At 42.1% G+C, this 20,183-nt stretch overlaps 2 protein-coding genes across 5 annotated transcripts in view; one reads left to right on the top strand and one right to left on the bottom strand.

The window, feature by feature from the left end:
• Positions 1-4,423: 4,423 nt before the first annotated feature.
• On the bottom strand, positions 4,424-8,369 carry FGF20 (fibroblast growth factor 20; the record flags this gene model as incomplete). Its single annotated transcript, XM_084286594.1, has 3 exons — positions 4,424-4,669; positions 6,013-6,116; positions 8,057-8,369. 3 exons carry the CDS (start codon positions 8,367-8,369, stop codon positions 4,424-4,426), a joined length of 663 nt encoding a protein of 220 aa, XP_084142720.1.
• Positions 8,370-15,580: 7,211 nt separating this feature from the next.
• The window catches only part of MICU3 (mitochondrial calcium uptake family member 3), a 47,796-nt gene continuing 43,193 nt past the window's right edge, over positions 15,581-20,183 (top strand). For all 4 annotated transcript variants that reach the window (XM_084285693.1, XM_084285691.1, XM_084285694.1 and 1 more), the window contains exon 1: positions 15,581-15,872. In XM_084285693.1, coding sequence (XP_084141819.1) covers positions 15,585-15,872 — 288 coding nt within the window. In that variant the 5' untranslated portion in view covers positions 15,581-15,584. The remainder of the gene's footprint in view (positions 15,873-20,183) is intronic.

Raw genomic sequence — 20,183 nt, forward strand, 5'->3', positions numbered from 1 at the left:
CTGCCAACCAATTTCTGTTTGAAACTTAATCTCTCTCCAAATGGCAATAGAAGTAACTGTTTGACCTCTTCTCTTCTTTTTTTTTTAATTTCTTTAAAAAAAATCTTTTTAATATTATTTCTTCTTTTTTATTACTTTCTTTTTATTATTATTATTTCTTTTTTTTTTTCTTATTTGTGCACAACTCACCAAAACAATGTCATGGTTGAATTCATTCCACCCAAGAAGTTTTTACACCTTTCTGTTCTCTGTCTGTGAATCTCTGACTGATAAGAATCCATACAGCATAACAAAAAAAGCGTTGGGGAAAAAAAAAAATAGAAAAAAAAAGTGCTATCAAAACTTAATTAAAACTAATGTCATAATCCAAACTTTCCTAATTAACAACTTGATGGCATATAACAATTTCAGAATGTGTTCTCTCTAGCAATATAATGCCTTGTACTGGGAGAGGTACATACACATCCAGATGTACCCCAACAACTACAGCTTCATCACAACAGTTGAATATACTACTGCAAAGGAAATTGTTTTAAGAGCAATGTCTGATAAAATGCAGGTCAATACAGACATTCAGGAAGGCTGAAATTCCACCACCCTCAATTTCATGAAATGTTCCCTTCACTTTTCTACCTCATCCAAGGTAAGGACCTGGGGAAAAAGTGACTTCAGGTCCTAATCCTAGCTGGGGTTCTGCAGTGAATACTGAGAATAAACACTTCTCTAATTCTTACTCTCTTCCCCATGCAGTGGAGATGTAGTACTGTCTGATCTTGTACAGCCATTCTTTTGTTCATATAACCTGAGTCTTCAAATGGCTGCACAATAAAATAAAATAAAATAAAATAAAATAAAATAAAATAAAATAAAATAAAATAAAATAAAATAAAAGCATACAATTAATTACATCAGTGAAGTTAATAGATTTCCTCACATGAAAAGCAAAAATAAATAAATAAATAAAAGCAACTGAAAAGAAGATTTCTAAAAGGCCCTCTTACTGCTAGCTTCTCTCTGCAGTATGGACCAAGATGAGCAAAACTTAAGCATAATCTCAGTATTTAAGACACAGGCTTGGTCCAGTATATTAAGGCAATACTGAAGATGCCTTTACAGTGCCTAAAACTGCCTTACCTCAGTTTAGTTCATCACTGTACAGAAAAAGGAGTAAGGAAAATGTGATGGCTTGTAGTGGTATAACTAAAACCGCAGTAGGTATGATTATATAAGCTCAAAAAAAAAAAAAAAAAAAGAATAAATAAATAAATAAATAAAATCACACCCATAGCTGCAGTTAAAGACCTATGTTTAGGTAAAACTTTACAAAGTTACTCAAGGAAGATGGGCTAGCTATGAAAAATGAGTTAACAAAGCACATTAAGAAAAGGAAATAGCTAGCAACAAAAGCTATATTGAAAATACATTTGCTAAATGACTCCCTCATATCGGAAAGTAAATTCTGCAAGAACCCAGAGTGCTATCAGGGTGAATGGCCATAGCAATGATTTGAACTTTCAGACAGTCAGTGAAGCTGGCTGTCACACCTGAGCATGAAAGGTAGCACCAGTAAGCTTATGGCAGAAAACATGACGATACAGACTTGTCCAAACTTCTCCATGCATAGACGAATGGTTCAGACCAATGAGAGGACTATGTGTCTTTTAGACCAGCTGTCCACTTTTTCTAGTTATAGCAGCTCATCTAATAAAAAACACCCATTTCCAGAGGCACTTGGGTTCTCCTATATCCTAGCTAGAAGACTACCACAAAAGCTTTAATGACTGTTAAAAATTCTCAATTCAAAAACAAAATTCAAAACAAAAAGCAAAGAAATACTATGAGCAAAATGAAATGGAAAATGCACTAGTTTTCTTCAGTGGAAATACACCAGAACAGCAAAGGGAAGTTGCGACAGCTTTCCAGTGCTCTAAAGGTTTTGTACTGTCATTTGTCACCACAGTGCCTGCTGTGTTATGCTTTGTTCAAGGATTATTGGCATATGTCTCATACTGGAGTGGGGCAAGCAGATGACAAGCATATTTTACTTTTCTTCTTCATCATCCATGTACTGTCTAGGTGGTTGGATCCAGCAGGTGTCTTGATTAACAGTAAACTGCTAATCCAAAGAAAAATAATTCTTTTACTGGTTTGAGTGAAACACTGAGTATGTTTGCCAGAAATGCATGGGACTATGTCCTGTGCAGCAGCCACTGGTTTCTTACAATTTACATAGAATAAATTATTTTTTAACCTACAGAGGAAAAAAAATAGCTATTTAAAGTGTATGCTTATGTCTTTACTTACTGATCTATTACTGCTATTATGGGACTCGTTGTCACCCATAAAATCATTATTTTATGGTAAATTGAAATGCGTTACAACATTACTCTAGTAAATTGTATTAAGTGCACAGCAGATCTTCCATTGCCTGTTGCTCTGAAAATTTTAACAAAGCCTTTAACTTTAGTAAGCTACATATTGTGCTGAAACATCATTTTTTTGTGTGTCTGCAGTCAACTTCTATTTGGCAGAAAGTAAAATGATTTTGTCCAGAGTCCCTCAGTAATCTATGCTCATCCACTTCTCGTTATGGACTGGAAGTCCTGGTACAGCAATGGTGTAAGCACGTGTGTTATATTCTGGAAAATGCTTTTTGTTAATAACTTGATTTGATATAAATGATGCAGGTGCAGTACTTAACCATATATGCTTTCACAAAACTGAACACAAATGAGTTATCTTGACCTGGAGCCCACCAGGAGAGCTGGCAGCAGAAAGGTGAGAGCACCTCCAGCAGCGCATACAAACTGCTGCCCTCTCCTGGTCCACCTTTCCTCCCTCCTGTCCTTTTCCCAGACCTTTTTCTTGAGGTGGTGGCATTATCCAACAATAAGCTTCAGCAGGGCTAGGACTAAACCACACAGGGCCTGTTGTTAACCCTTGGTATTTTTATGGAGAATGGAGTCAGTCAATATTCAGAGGAGTCTGTGCTTTGTAACTGACAGTCCTGAGTTAAATCAGTGTAAACCAAATTGATGTGATCTACCTGTCATATAGCTGTAACTAGCATAGAGCCCTAGCTCATCTTTGTGCTGACAGTATTCACACAAAAACTGCTGCATAAAAATTTCTCCTAAAGGAGAAGTTAAGATTAAAAAGTCATTTCCTTAGGCTCCTCTGTACTCAGTGGAGAAACAGCCTTTACTCACTTGAAGCTTTTCATTCACCAATATCAGAAACTCCTTACTCCAATACTGTTTCCCTTAAACATACTGATACATAGTTAAAACATCTTATACAGTGATGATAATCCTATGTGAAAAATTTGATGTAATGCAGAGAATTCTAGTCATTTAGTTATTTGTGTTTTAGTAAAGCCAGTACAAGTCACTTAAAAAAAAAATTCCAGCATGACGCGATCTGAATCAAGACTGCAAGAGCTAATACTACTTGTCCTTTCAAGGTAACTATAATACACTTTTTGTAATTGTTTCATGTTTGCAATGTTACATATAATGTGCAAAGAGACACTTTAAAAATGACAGTAAACCCAATAAAGTAAAATCATTTTTAATTCCCTTTTTAAATGTGCATTTGAATTCAATACAGTTCTGTAAGGCACTCTCATAGGTCAAGAAACCAAAACATTCTTTCCAATATAAGGATAGTCATGAGGCAATGGTATGTGCACACAATATAAGCTTTTTCTGTAACTGATTGACAATGAAATCTGAATATCCAGGTTTTGGATGCACTGCAATGTAATGTCATTGCTGTATCATGACACTACTTGAAGCAAATATTGGCACTGTAAATGCTCTCTCATTGGGTTTAGGGGCTTGTATTCTCTTCATATCCCAGTAAAAAATAAACTCTTTAATAAATAAATATATAAAATAAATATATGCTATCTGGAGATGTATAAATAGGTCCATCCTGAATAAAAGTTCCAGCTCCAACTATGATGCATTGACATCTAAGGTCCATCACTGAAGTGAAGACACTAACACTTCATACACAGTTCTCAGGATTTTTTCTTTTTTAAAAAACTATTTTACAGTTTATTTCTTTCTATTTCTCCCAGCTGTTATTGGATCCATATGATGTAGGTACTTTTTTGGTAACTTATGGACCCTAAGTAATCCAGATGAAATTGCCAAATTTGTTATTTTTAAGAAAGTCACACTCCAACTTCCCTTTTGTTACTGGCTACCACAGAGTCAGCAAGTTTGAAGGAGGCTGGTCCACTCTCAGCTTTAAGGCTTTGTCTCCTAAATCCAAACACTGGAAATTAGAGGTTTGGCCATCACAAAGTAGCTTCTTCAAATCCAGTACCCATGTTCCTCATGCTGGTATCGCCATGAATAAAAGGGCAAGATCAAACAGATCTGGTGTGGTTTTCCTTCCAAGATTCCCTCCTTCCTCAGCTGTAACCCAGCACATCTTTGTACAGTTCTGGAACTCTTTCGGGATCCACAGGTCGGGGCAGGAAATGTGTGAATTTCTGGTGTCTCTTGGACCTTGCCCCATCTCTAGGAGTACCGTCTTTGTTAAGTGCTACAAAGTACCGCCGCCCCGAATCTCCATGTTTGTACACATTGGACGAGTAAGTGTTGTACCAGTTTTCCTCAAACTGTTCCCTGAAGATGCACTCAGGAGTTAGTTTCTCCTACAGAAAGAAACAAAGAAAAATAAGTCAAGCTGTTGCTAGATATCTGAACACACTTGAAAAAATGATAAAAATAAACAAAATGCCATAGGCTTTGTGCTGCCTTATGGTTCATTTGATTTTTAACAAATCAAACCCAAGAAGAATATATAGACACAACATGGAGTTTGGCAGGCTAATTTATCCCTTTTTCATCTAAAACCTGGACATGTACATACAAAATTTTGGATTTAAACATGCCTTAGATAACTCCCTCTCTAAGAAGTCATCAATAGTATAGTTTAAGTGCCAGCAGTAAGCCAGCAGGTCACCATTTCATATTTGTTCAAAGCACTGATTGTCACCCCATTTAAAGCCTTCACAATACTTCTAGGCCAAAACCCATTATGGATTCAGATGATTAATGAAGAAAGTCACAAATTATAACATGCACTTTTCTGCTTTTTAGAGAAGGTATTAATCACTTACAGGTAAGCAATAAATCAGTCAGTCCCAGAAGCATTAGAAACAGAAGTGATGAACAACAAAGTGAAGAGGCATTAACTGGAGAGACCCAATAATTTCTCTCTAAATGTTTTAAGATTTTGAAGGAGAAGAGTCTGAGACCCTAATGGTACTGGAAAAATTAAAGCTTGTATTTTGCAGCCATATGTTGAAGTTATTCAACATATACAAATCAACTGTAATGAGTACAAGCTTAATTTCATTCTTAAGCACAAGCATTCCAGAACTGGGATCTCCAGGTACTGCCAATACTTTTGCACCATTACGATTTTTCAAATAAGAGTGGTACCTAACTGTGACACATGGTATTATCCTTTTTTCCCAGCTCTTGAAAGTATGCTTTTACATTAAAAACTGGTACCTGGAAGCACCCTCTGCTGATCTGTAAAGGAGTATTATCTACATAAAATAATTCAGGATACTATATTAATAGTTGTTTACCTGTTCCATAGCTATCCTTTCAAGTTTTTTCTCCTTGCATTACATGTTTTTGATGATATACACTATGATGCATTTGCAGTATTCATGAAAAGCAAATTAGATTCTAGGCAACCTAAATGCTTTTTGAATGGCTAGTTTAATTAGCTATTTTTGTCTTTAAGAGGAATGTTTCTCTTCAGTTCTCTGCATCTAGGATAGAGAAACTTTTGCCATCAAATCTTTAGTATCCAAGGCCATACATCATACACTCTAAGAATTTATTGTTTATTCCAACAGGAAAAGATGTCAGTGTTTTAAAAGTTAAGACTGCCTCAGTTAGACACTAGAGGTGTTTGCACAGTGCTAATAAGTGATTCAAAACATCAACATGTACAAGCTGATGTGAAAGTAGTACTTACAGAGCCATAGAGTTCTCCCTTCTCGTTCATTCCAAGGTAAAGGCCACTGTCCACACCTCTGATACTGACGAGTCCCACTGCCACACTGATGAATTCAAGGATACCTGATATCCAAAGGGAAAAAAAAAAAAAGACAATAAGAGGTTGTTTTAAATCAACTTGTGTGACAAAAATCAATAAAAACATCCAAAATGTAGTTGAAAGCAAGTAGAAACAGTAGATATAAAAATATGGCCTACTTTTTCTGAAATTTCAAATACTGTATCGAAACATATACAACATTTTCACAGGAAAGCAGCCTGAGAAGCTCATCTAGGTATAAGAGTCCTACTTTATTTAAAGAAAGCTTTTTATATATATATAATTGCTTTGATGATTAAAGGTTTTTATTCATCACTCAGGCTAAAACCTTCAGTACTATGCAGTTGCAATCTGTAATGATTAGACGCTATTTGCCAAGCTGCCTGCTCAAACATTGGAAGATAGATTTGGATTACCTGAAAATATACTTTACTTTCGCTATAGTATTATCTTAAAAAAACACTTTCATTATTAGATCATTTGAATAGAAATCAAAGTACTGATGGGAATTTTATATAACAGAATCTACCCACAGGAAAAAAAAAAAAAAAAGTATTTGCCAGACATCTTATCTAGCCCATTGGCCCGCACCTCTTGACACAACTTGTAATCTTCAGTGCAGGCTTTTTATGTGCATGAAATATGCCGGTTATTTGCTAATGCTTGGATTATAGAATTATTTATCTTACATTTGCCCAAAATGGGATCCATGTTAATAATTTAAAGTATTCGGGAGACGATGCTCTATTTGAAGCCTGCAATTTGGCAAGCATATGCCAGCTGGGTTAACCAATTGATATGCACAGGTTATAGTACATATAAAACATGAAAGAAAGGGAATGTGTGAAGCGGCTTTTTGGAAGTTGTTAACAATGTAAACAGAGCTTCAAAAGAAGCTGGTCTAGAATCATACCCAGGATTTTGCTGCACAACAGCAAAACCACAAAACAGTAAAAGAAACTCAATCTAAGGAAAGTGGTTTTAAATAGCGTGTTTGGTTTTTACAGTGTCCTTTTGTCTATTTGCTGTATTTATGATTTCTCTTTTTCATACAGGACCAGCTTTCACTGCAAAGCAGACAGATTGTTTGGACTATCCAACAATTTCAAGTGTTTTGATTTTTAATTGAGCTTTGGCAGGTTTCTTAGTTATCTCACCAAGCAGCAAAGAGTATAAATCCTTTACAAAGAGCGATCATTAAAAACTCTATTGCATGTAAATCAAGCTAGCCTTCCAGTTCCTAAATCACAAAGTCCCAGAAAAAGAGGTGGAGGCATTTTGTCTTTCTGGTATCATTTTCAAAGCCACTCTTTTCAAGCCTATAATAACAGGTGATTCAACCCACAAAGCAACCACATCAGACAGACCTGCAGAGAGCGGTGGTAGAATAAAGGAAGAACATTTCTAAAAAGCCCAGAGAATGTTTGATCTGGGGCTAACTTTTTTTCTTCTTTTTAAGCGAAGATTTATTTCGTGTTTACACGCTGTAGGAAATCTCCCTTCTGAGAACTCTGCTGACTACCGCTCTCCTACTTCTGAAAACATCCCCGTGCTATAAAGGCAATTACGAGCCCTTCCAGCGGGCTGTTTTGGCTGTGGGGAGGGCGATAGGAAGCACTTTAATCACCTTTTTACGACTGCTAAATCAATACCCACCGCAACTCGCACGGAGCTGACAGCGGCAGGTTTGCTCGGAGGCGCAGCTCCTACTGCTGCCGCTTAGGATTCATTCACTCTGCTGTTGGGTGAAGCGTGCACACTTTGGGGCTGCCTTCCCCTCCTTTCGGGCTATCGATGGGTCCCTCCGCTCCAACTTTTTGTCCCGTTTCAAAACAAAGCACCCCACGGCGGCTGAGCCCCCCGCTTGCCACCCGCCCCTCTCAGGGGATGCTCCACGCTCCCCGCCCCCGGTGCCCGTCTCAGGCACCTGCCCCGACCCCCGCTGCCTCTCCCCGGCTCCTACCGAAGAGGCTGTGGTCCTGGCGGGTGCCGCGCACGCTGCCGTCGGGCAGGATCTGCAGGTGGAAGCCGGTGCGGCAGTAGAGCTGCCGCCTCCTCAGGATGCCCTGCAAGTGCGCCAGGTCCGCGGCCGCCGCCGCTGCCGCCGCCGCCGCTGCCGCCCCTCCGCCGCCCGCCCGCTCCGCCGCCGCCGCCCGCCGCTCTCCCAGCAGCGCCGGGCGCTCCCCGGCGGGCGGCAGCAAGAAGTGGGCGCCCACCGGCTGCCCCAAGCCGTCCAGGCCTCCCAGGAAGGGCCCCACGTCGGCCAGCGGAGCCATGGGGCAGCGGGGCCAGAGGGTCGCGGGCCGGCGGAGGAGCGGGCGGCGGCTGCCGGGCATGTGGGGGAGCGCGGCGGGGCCGGGCCGGGCCGAGCCGCTGCGAGCCAGGCGGCGGGGTGGCGGCGGCGCGGCCCCGCGCCGGTATATATAGCCCGCGGGCCCCCTGACATATGCTAATGGCGGCCGCGGCGGGGAGGCCGCGTTTGAAATTGTAAACCCCGAGCCCCGCGCATCGCACCTCCAGCACGGCACGGCACGGCACGGCCGGCGGGGAGCGGGGAGCGGGGAGCGGGGAGCGGCGGCACGGGCACGGGTAGGGCACGGGTAGGGCAGGGCAGGGCAGGGCAGGGCAGGGGCGGCCCCCGGGCGGGCACGCACAGATAGAGCCGCACACACACACGTGTATCCACATATACATATGTACATACATATATACATATGCACACACACATGTGTGCGCACATACATACAGACACATCAAACATGCATGCACATATACACGTACATATACATATACACACTTATATACACATATACACATACATATACACACATATACACATATACACACATATACACACACACTTATGTACATGCGTACACACATACACATGTACATGCACACACATATACACATGCACAGGTGCCTTTGCTGCTGGTGGACAGTGCCCAGCCCAAGGCCAGGACCTGGGCAAGGACCAGGAATCAGGGCTAGGACTCAGACTCAGGACCTGGACCAGGACCATAATCAGGACCGGGACCGGGACCGGGATCAGGAAGAAGACTGGGACTGGAATCAAGACTGGGACCGGAATCAGGACCAGGACCGGGACAAGGACCAGGACTGGGACAAGGACCAGGACTGGGACCAGGACCAGGAGCAGGATCAGGATCAGGACCAAAACCTGGACCAGAACTAGGGCTTGGACCAGGATCAGGAACAGGACCAGGACCAGAACCAGGATCAGGACCAGGACCAAAACTGGAACCAGAACCGGGATTAGGACCAGAATCAGGATCAGGACCAGGATCAGGACCAGGATCAGGACCAGAACCGGAACCAGGATCCGAACCAGGATCAGGACCAGAACCAGGTCCGGGTCCACAGTGTGGCCCGTGTGGGAGCTGCTGGAGCATTACGTGGACAGGTGCAAGGAGAGGCAGGAGGGAAGAAGGAGAAAGGGCGTTACCTGAGGGTTAGACCTGCCCAGACACACATGAAAGAAAAAAAACACAAAGATCTGACAGCTTTGCTCCCTGTTTCTGAAACGCTAATAAAATGTACATGCATTACCCTTTCCTTTTATCACTTCAGTTACAAGGAGGGGAATTTTTAAAGAAATTGGCATAGTCAGGGAGGTGTTTTCCCCTCTGCAAATTCTCCCTCAATTTAATTTATCATTAACATGACATGAAACTGATCTATGGCGTTTGTATATCAGTCTTAAAAACATAAATGAGCAGGCACGTGGTTTGTAATAAATATTTTCAAAGCTTGCACCCATGAAGAAACAGAGCAAGAGATAGCCCATCTAGTCCATCTTCCTTGGGGTTTTGGAACGGGACCATTACCAAAGTCTGAGTGCCACAAATTAATGATCATGTCATATCCCAAAAGCTCCCTGTTATCTTTTCTACGATGTATTAAAAAATGTGGGACCTTGTTGTCCTGTTGCAGCTGAGCATATGCATTTTTCAACACAAAAGCAAAATGATTCACACAGGCAAATTTATTTGTGGAACACATTAATTACTAGCAATGATAAAGCAATGGTGTATTAAAACTAAGAACTCAACTTCTGCCTTTTGCGCTGTTATTTTCTATCATATCTAATGAATTTTAGGGCTTAAACTGCATGGCTCATCTTAGTGTTCAAGATGCACAATGCAATTCCTTGCCAATGTTAAAACAAAGTTTTAAAGTACGAAACGCAAAGATCTTTTGCAGTTAACTCTCTCAGAAGTTTGAGAGAATTGCTTGGCAGTCTAAGGTTTCATTTAAACAAAAAAGTTGTAGAGAATCATGAAAGATTAGTTCTCCAGTCTTGCTCCATGGTCTTTTCAGTCACCGTCTAAATCTGGGAGATCAAATGGATTTGACTGCTTAGCTTTATTTGCTGTGGAGAGTATAGGGCTAATTAATTGGCAGGTGCTTTAAAGCAGGTAATGCTACACCTTTTCATCATTGCAGTCCTAAGTACTGCCCCTGTGTGCACCTGAATTATAAAAAGGCTGCTTTAAAGCAAGTGATTTACTGTGGAGGGATTTAAAACTGAAAAAACTAACGCTAAATACAATGATCAGATAAATCACCTCAGAAGAGAGCACGGGCAGACCTGCTCTGAAGGCAGTTACAGATAGATGTTATATTATTTTACCTTTCAGATAACAGGAGCCTGTCATGTGGTGGGACCCAAAAATCCACCATAATCGAGATTTCAAAGCACATCTGTGTAAACATTATCACATCAGTGTAAAACATCAACCAATGAGCTTTCTCTTTGAACCAAATCTACTTAATTGCAGTGCTAAATCAAAGAAATAGATCAAAGTTGAATAATCTATATGGCACCTATTTCTCAAGTAGCCTGTATGCTGATTTCTCAAATGTACCTGAAACGTTTGAAACACGCATCAAGCATTTTTATTGACATGACAGGTAGGTCAAGATCAAACTGTAATTAGTTCATCACAGCTGCTAAGTTGCAGGACATGCACTCGGATGGTACAGCTAAATATATAGGAGGTGTATTCTGAGCCAAAAGATGCCCCGTTACAGAAAGCGTTCCCGGGTCCCAGCAGTACTCCCCAAGCCCTACCAAGCAGAGGGCTCTTCTGCTTAGATGGCACCCAATGGAGGAGGGTTTTTCTGAAAACAATATCCTCTGCCGTCATCCACTGGAAGACCCTTATGGCTAAATCTTTCCTGTTATATAGTGGAAACATTTTCTGTAGAGTGGAATATATAATGCCAATCTGTTCCGAGTGGAGTCTTTAATGTCTGGGCACTGAACCGGCTACACTGTTTTATAAAGTACGAGAAAAGAAACAAAAAGATAAGATTTTTTTTTGTTGTTTGCACTAGTCATGTGACAGGAAAAGATAACACTGTAGATTTTTTTATGCACCTTCTGAGACTATACCATGGGAAGTTAAATAATTTTGAAGAGTGTTTTTACAAGAGTGCATTATTGAACTTAAAGTATACAGTGCAATCTAATCAACGTTACGTATACTTCCTAAAGACTGCACTTTCAGCGTCGTTGAACAAATACATATGTGGTCAAGTTTTTATTTCCATAGCGAGTAGCTGGGGCTTCTATAGACAATATAATTACTGTACATTGCCTAAGAATAGCATATTGTCACAGGAAAAACCTAGTGGCTATCAAGGAGAAAACAACACACCAAAATTTTTGATATGCATACATATGCATAGAGAGAGAGAGTTCTATGTATCTATCAGGTTGGTCAGAAAACCTTGTAAAACTTTGTTCTGCAATGTATTGTGCCGTTATTAATTTTAGAACTCCATTACAGAAGTGCCATGCCAGCCATAAAATTGTAATCATATTATAAAATAACACTTAACAGAACAAAGGGGGCAGGTGGGTCATGAGTACACAAGAAAGCAAACACTAGGTGGAACAAAAAACACTGAGTAGAACATGAAGAAATTTGTCCATCTGGAGACATTTGTGTATCATGGTCATTTCCAGATTATTCCTAGTCTGGGACCAGAAAACATGGTTGGCTGATTTCAACAAGAAGAGCAGAACAGGATGAAGCTACAGTGAGAGCCTTATGGAGTACTGCAAGTCTGAGTGAAGTAAGGTGTATTCTTATACAGGATTTACTAGGAAAAAAAAAAAAAAAAAAAAAAAAAAAGAACAAGATAACTTTCAAGGCTGCATGTATAAATAGGGTCATAATCTGATGATGTAAAACCTTTAAAATGCAATACGCATGGACTTAAAATACATCCAGAACCTTTTCTTCTGAATTGCTGAAGTTACAGGTATGTATGCATGTATACATACATATATATATATATGTGTAAGTATATTTATGTATAACGAAAAAAATCAGAGGAGGTAAAAGTAATGCTGAAAAAAATAATTTTCCTATAGAAATTAAGTTTTACCTTTCTGGCACCTTCATTTTTCTGTTTGTTTGTTTCTTGAGTGAAAACAGAAATTCTCAGAGCTTTTTAAGATTCATGATTTTATTGCCCATGTGTTTGTAGGTAAACTCTCATATAAGTGGAGTGGGATAGAGAAGTCACACAGTGAGCTACCTAGGTAGTGAGGAACCTTTACATCCAGTTACATCCACAGAGAACGGACCTTTTCCATATATATCAGCGTCCAAATGTCTTGCTTGACAACTTTCATGTTAGCTCTCTAAGCGGATCACTAAATAAAAAGCACATAGATTTAGATGGTTTCTGAACCTGCGCACATAGGATTATGTGCACAGACAGGTTACAGTTTTTGACTTACTGCACAAATAAATTGTGCTCTTGTTCTTAAGCAAACACTTCACCAGGGAAGTTCTAACGTACCCAGACATAAGTAGTTACAGATGTGTATTGGTTTTTCTGAAGTGAAAAGATAAATAAATAAATAAATAAATAAAAATAATAATAATAAAAAAAGATTAGCCTAAAGGTGTTATTGAAAAGTCATTAAATTGTGGCTAATCAATTTCAGGGAAACAATGTGATCGGGGGATAACGCATGGTTCTTGTCTCCAGTTTTAAGCAACTGATCAGGCATTCAGCAAACAGGTCTACTTTGGGACACTACACTGACCAAAAGATTTCTTTTTCAGTAAAATGGAAAAAGCAAGACTATTTCTAAAAGGTAATTCCATTGCTGAATGATGTCTCCTAATAAGGCACCTAGAACTGAAGAGATCCAAGAGCCACATTCTACAAAACTTTCCAAATTGAATGCTTAGTCATGCAACTGCTGAAAAAATACTTGAGTAGACAACTTGGTAGACAACTATATTGCCTTGACACCTGAATACTGTCCTTGTATCATTTAGTACAGAAATGTAGCTCAGATTTGGAGACAAGCCTTTCACTCTGTAAACATACGTATACTTACAAACAAAGCAGTAGACATTAAAAAAATATTTACTTTTTAATACATAAAAGTAATGTAAACTGGCTAATGAATTGGCTTACAGTATTCTAAAATATCAAAAGAAATGCAGTGACTATCATTCACCCCAGATACCAGCTTTTCCAGATCTATCTTGGTAGTAAATCAACCTTGGACATACATACATTTGTACAAACTGTCAGGTTGCCTGTTGTCAAATAGAGACATAATTCTCCCTTGACGGAATATGGTAACCACTGAACATTTTCTTAGAAATTGAAAATGCATAAATGCCTTAAACATACTAAAGTGTTTATTTATGCATTTTCTGAATTACAATTACATAACAGATTCACATCTTGTTCATAGTAAAATACAAACCCAGCAAAAAATTTAGAAAAAAAAAATATAAATAAAAACTGAAACTTGGGAAGAGCATACTTATAACAATTAAAGGACAAAAAAATTGAGGCTGCACTTGACCATTGCAAAGAATGCCATAAGGTGTGCTGTGACTTGAAATGGATGGTCAGACCAGATGATCTTGGAGGTCTTTTCCAATCTTAATGATTCTATGATTCTACGTATACAGCTTATGGAAATTTCAATGCAGTGCAGGAGGCAATTCAGGTTGTACCATGGAGAATGATGCATCATGAAATGCTTTACAAGGTCATGGCCCATCAGCTCCAAGTAGGGACAAAAGCACGTTCTTATTATTAAGAACTGTTCTTTAATACTCGGTTATGCTGGGGGCTGACATGGCTGCAGGCTGCAGATCTGGCAAGTGTTTGTGGTTTCCTTTGGGGGTTGATGAGAAGGCCTCAAAACATGAAGTTTTTCTGAAACAAGCCTCACATTTTTAGTTTCAGCAGGCTGCAGATTTTTGTGTAGCTGGTACACCCCCAAGAGTTTCCAATGTTTTAAATGGATCTGGACATTGGTAGGTTTTAAGGGACTGATGGACTCACAGCAGTCTTCATTTTAGTAAGGATAACTAAGGTCAGTGCATATTTTTGACTCAGCAGTAAAAGTGAACAATTTTGATGCTCGTCACCTCTAGACTTCATGCTTATGACACAAATGAGGTATAGTTGGAAGCTTTTTCTTCTCTGAAGCTAGTGCTTCCAGGTTTCTGCAAAGACATATTGCTAGGTCATGAAGGAAGACCTCAGAAGCATAATGCCAAAAAAAAAAAAAAAAAAAAGTAGGCTCTGGAGCATTGCTAGCCGGTCAAGAAAAGGGATTGTCCTGCTCTGCTCTTGTGCAGTCTCACCTTGAGCACTGTGTAGTTTTGGGCACCACAATGCAGATTAAACTATTACAGATTTGTATAAACACAAAGGACATTAAATTATTAGAGTGTCCAAAGGAGGGCTACGAAGATGGTGAAGGGTCTAGAGGACAAGACATATGAGGAACGGCTGAGGTCCTTCGGTTTGTTCAGCCCCAAGCAGAGCCGGCTGAGGGGAGGCCTCATGGCGGCCTGCAGCTCCCTCACGAGGGGAGCGGAGGGGCAGGCGCTGAGCTCTGCTCTCTGGGGACAGCGACAGGACCCGAGGGAACGGCATGGAGCTGGGACAGGGGAGGGTCAGGCTGGGGGTTAGGGAAAGGTTCTGCACCCAGAGGGTGGTTGGGCGCTGGGACAGGCTGCCCAGGGTCACAGCACTGAGCCTGCCGGAGTTCGAGAAGCATTTCGACACTGCTGTCAGACACACAGTCTGATTTTTGGGTCCTCGTGGGTCCCTTCCAGCAGGAGATATTCTGTGATTCCATGACACTACACGACAACGCCCACGAATAAGCTCAGTCCCTACTCAGGGCGGTTTCCACGCCACCCTGCCGCTTCGCCCTAAGCAGCCCGGCTCTGTGCTCGCAGCCCACCACGGGCACAAACCCCTGCGGCTGCCCGAGGCCGCCCCTCGGCACCCCTCGCTATGAGCACAGCGCTCGGACTGCCAGGGGCGCCCGGTACCGGCGGGGGGGGGCGGCGGGGCGGTGTCGTGCCGCTTCCCCACCCCTTCCCCGCTTCTCGCGAGCTTTCCCCTTCTCCTTCTCCCCCTCGGGGGCTCCGTGCGCCCGTCAGCGGGGCGGAGCCGCGGCCATGGCCGCCCTGCGCACCCTCCTGCGGTGGCGCCGCCGCTTGTGCCCCGCGCCCGGCGCCCAGCCCGGCCGGCGGCTGTGGGCAGGCGGCGGGGCCGGGACGAGGCGGGGGCGGCGGGAGCTGGGCTGGGCGGCGGCGGCAGCGGCGGCTGGAGCGGCTGTCGCCGGCTACGCGGGGCACCGGCTGTCCGAGCGGCGGCGGGAGCCCCCCCGGGAGCCGGCAGCCGCCGAGGCGGGCGGAGCCCGGGCGCTGCTCCCCATCCCGGTGGCGGCCGCCGCCAAGGAGACGGTAGGTTGGGAGCCGGGCCGCTGCAGGAGCCCGTCCCGGGGCGAAGGGGATGGAGGAGAGGGGGATGGATAGGGCGGGGGGCTGCCCTGCCCTGCCCTGCCCTGCCCTGCCTCCCCCGGGGGTGCCCGCTGGGCACAGCCAGCGCCTGGAGACTCCCGCTTTAAACGGTCTTCGGAGCTCTTAATCACCTTCTAATTTTTTCCTTTTATAAGACATTGTTCTGTAAGGGGAACCGCTGCTGGTAGCACAAAAGCTGCGATTTGTCCTCCGCGAGAGGTTTGCGCAGAACTTCGGTGCTTGCCGCAGGTGCGGTGGCTGGCCGGCCACGGGTGGCAAGGAGGAGTTGGCATCCCCTTGGAAACTGAAGTTTCCCCCCCATAGGGAGAAAATCCTGCAGGGTGCTGTGCTTAGCATATGGTGGTGATGTCTGGCTGTCTGTTTTTTTCGTTCAAAGTTACAGGCTTGTTAAAATGGCAAGAGCCGTGGTTAGGTGGTTTGGCAGGCTGATGGCTTCTGAGGCTGAAAATCAGCGGTGCAAGTGGCCCGCTTTCTTTACGTCGAGTTTAACTTATAATACGTGCGGGCACGGGCTCTGCCTTTTTGCAGTGGAGGCCTTAGGCTCAGTTATGAACACTGGTAGCAGTTTTGCCTTCGTTATTAGCCAAAAAGCAGTCTCTATAGGCAACGTCATGTATGAAGGGAAAGGGAGCCAGATGCTGTTGATTCCTCATCTACTCATTATCTTGAGTGTGGTACCAGGGCACAGAGGACCTAAGAAACTCTTTCAGCCTTCCATGCCATTTTGATTGGACAGACCTTTACATCATTTGACCCATCCACTCTTAATTCTGGGACTTCTTTTGAAGGAAATACGGCTGCTGCAACCTTGAAAAATCAGTAAATTTAGTGTGACTTAAAATGATGAATTTTTTACATGCATAACTTCCAAAGTGTTGAGGTTGCAAAGTGTAGAGCTTAGATGTCAGAAATACGGTTAGATTTGAACCAATATAAGATAACATGTGAAATAAAATGTGTCTGCTTTCTATACGCAGAATATTTTTGAATGCTGTAGGGTTGAACACCAGGAAGGGAAAAAAAAAAAAAAGAAAAAATGAACGTGCTTATTTTTGTGTGCCTGTGTGAAAAGAGGTTGTAATTATTTTGGGTTTCAATTGGGTTAACAATAAAATCTGAAGGAGTAAGTTGGAATGTGTCCACTCAGCTTGTGTAGCCAGACTAAATGCTCAGTGACTGATATGTTGGCTTTGTGTTCCATCTTTTATTTTGAATGAGAGTTCTCGTTGATTTCAAGTAGCAGATCTTAGTGGTCAGCATTCGGAGGACAAAACATCCTTTCAATTCTGCCCCCCCTACCCATCCTCTCAAAATGAGGATCAAATAGGTGTGAAAGTTTTGATTTGAATTAATGTATTCTTGTGCTTTATCTATCATTGGCTGTTGCCCTGCAGAAGGGTTTGTGTGGCAGCACAGGAATGCCATAGTTTGATACTGGGTCTAGCTGCTCAGCTACCAAGACTAGTTTGACCGTGAGCTCCGTCAGTGATCTGTGCGCCATTTATGATTGCCCTCAAGAGTTGTGCCTGCTCTTTCATTACAGGTTTCTAAAATACCTCTGTGAATAAAATACCGTGAATGTTGTTCCTCGTATTATGCGATGGTAGTGTGTTGTTGATAAGCTTCCTTCCAGCAGGATTCCCTTCCCAGATGCTTCTTACTTGGATCGTTTGAAGTGGGAGGCAGCTGGTGTCTCTGCTCTTGCTTCCTGGTGCTATAGTGAGCTACAGTAGCTGCTAGAAGGAATTGCACTGCATGATTTTTGCCTTATCTCTGGGGCTTCATGTAGCAGATGGAAATGAGTATTCCATCCAACAAAATGAGTATTTTTGGATGAAGGTTTTTGTACGCTCACAACTTACTTATTAGAACAACCCTTCAAAAGAACAGTCCTGACATCAAAGTGGTCACCGCTTGCAAAACCTGTAATCCTGTCCTCAAAACGTGGAATTGATGGAGATTCCTAACAAATTTCAAACATTCTAGTGTGTGCAACACAAAGTCCATCTCTTCCCATGTATTGGTTCCATTCAACAAATACCTGAAATATTAATTGACAATAGAAAAAATAGTTAGCAGTTAATGCGCTATCAACTTGTAACTGAAGACAGTATCACAATGTTTTCAAATATTAAAGTACTTAAATATTAAAAATGGTCAAGAGAATTCAAGATAGGTATGGATGAGGCAGTCATAGCTCGTCCTTAATTCCCATGTTTTATTTCCTGAGGTGGCTTTTTGTGGAGGTGTAATGGGCAGAACAGCCTTGTTTCATCTAGGCAGCTCCAGCAGGCGGCAGAATAGGTTTCTGGTCCCGCTAGATACTGAAGAAGATGTCTGTGTTTTGTTGTGTTTTTTTTTAAGACCTACTTCATTGTGACTTTCCAAGAACAATTTGCAGGCCAACTGCTTCCAGGTAACATTCACATGGCCTGTGAGAGTTTTGCTTGGTCCTGGTAGTATCGCCACAGGTTGTTTTTCTTCAGGTTCTACCGCTGAGTGCAAATAATGCTTGGGAGTAGTAGAGGAACATTTAGGAATATGATAGTATCATATCCACCTTGGTAATTAGTTGCTTTGTCCTACTCCTGGTGTCTAGTATTCACTGGTATGGAACCAGTCTTAAGAGAGTTTTGGGATTGCCGGCCTAACACTGATGATTATGTGGATGTTGATGGGGGTACTTCCCCATTCCTGGCTGGTTCAGAAATGAGGTGCATCATTTGAGAGTAACTGAAAAAAATCTGAGGCTCCTGGAGAAAGAGAGTGTCAGAATGGGCTGCAGATCTTTCTGTGCTATGAAATGCTTACAGAATGAAACCTGGTGAGAAACAGATTTGTGAATTTATGTACAGCCACATAAGAAGTTGCTCTTTGCTAGAAGTCAGATTAATTCTGATACGTGTCACCAACATGGGGCGAATTATGTGGCAAACAGTTTTGCTGTTGAATTTGTTAGCAAAGCCTTCCACTTAATTTCCAGGTCACTTCCATGTAGTGTTTCAGAATCAAGTAAAATTCTGCACCCAGACCTGCTGGTATCATGCCTGAAGGCTTTGGTAAAGACTGGGAGAGCTCCTTTGCGGGTCTAGGAGATGCTTATGCAGAACAGGAAACTCCTTGAGACAACAGGTTTTTTGGTATAGATTCTCTGTACTGACAACTGAGAATGGTACTAACCCCAAAAGAGCCCTGATCCTGAGATTTCAAACAACGTTCTGTTCATGAAGTATTTACCTTGTCAGGACAGCCGCATATCATGCTTTTTCAGCACAGTTTAGCAGTGCTAGTCTTCCAGTTCCTTGCTTCCATATTCATTACTTCCAGTGTCATTTCTTCAGCTTATTAAATTTTTCTTGGAAATACAAATGATGACATATTTAGCACCCCAAAGAGATCTCTTCTGTAATTGCATTGTCATTGTGTAAAGATAGTGAACTCCAGGTCCTTATGTTCAGATGTTTTTATGAAGAGCTGCTGAGAATCACTTCCTTCAGAGGTGACTTGGGAATTAAAAGAGAAGTTGAGGGGAGACAGACACAGAGCATTTACTTATCGTGTTTCTTGAAGGCATGCTCCTTTCCAGGAGAAGGAAGCTGCATGCTTGGGATGTTTCTAGCGTTTTTTTTCCTTCTACCTCAGCAGTACCATGAAACTCTCTCTTTCTCCTTGTGAAAATACTCAAAAGGTCAAGTTTATTTGTAGCAGCACATTTCTGAGTGGATTACATCATATATTTCCAACTCTGTGAAATGAAGAAGAGTTTAACTCCAAAAAGTAAGGCAAATGCCCCTAGAGAGTAGGCTCTTCTGCCTGCTCAGAGAGGATGCTGCTTGAAGAGATGCATAAAGGATCTTTTTCACAAGGATCACTTGTAGTTAACCTTTTTCCATATGCCTTGTGCATTCCACGTGGGTCAATTGCCAAATGTAGGAAAGTGGTTTGCTCGTTGGCTGATAGCATCTGATGCTCTTCACCGTGTAATCACCCTGTGAGGGATAGCGCTTGCCTGCCAGCTGTAGCAGAGCCTTGTTGAAGGAAAAGGAACATTTTCCTCTCAGCATTACTTCTGTGTTCCTCAGGATGTTAAAAAGGGATGACACATGCTTGGGATAGACAGATCCAGCATGTTTCAGTCTCGCATGCGGCAAAGCATATGGACATGTATAGCAGGGTATACATGCAGACTGAATCTTCTGGAAGAACTGCTAGAGTTCAAGTAATCTGCCTGTC

This window comes from Netta rufina (genome assembly GCF_964035555.1).
Source record: "Netta rufina genome assembly, chromosome: 4".
Lineage (NCBI taxonomy): Eukaryota > Metazoa > Chordata > Aves > Anseriformes > Anatidae > Netta > Netta rufina.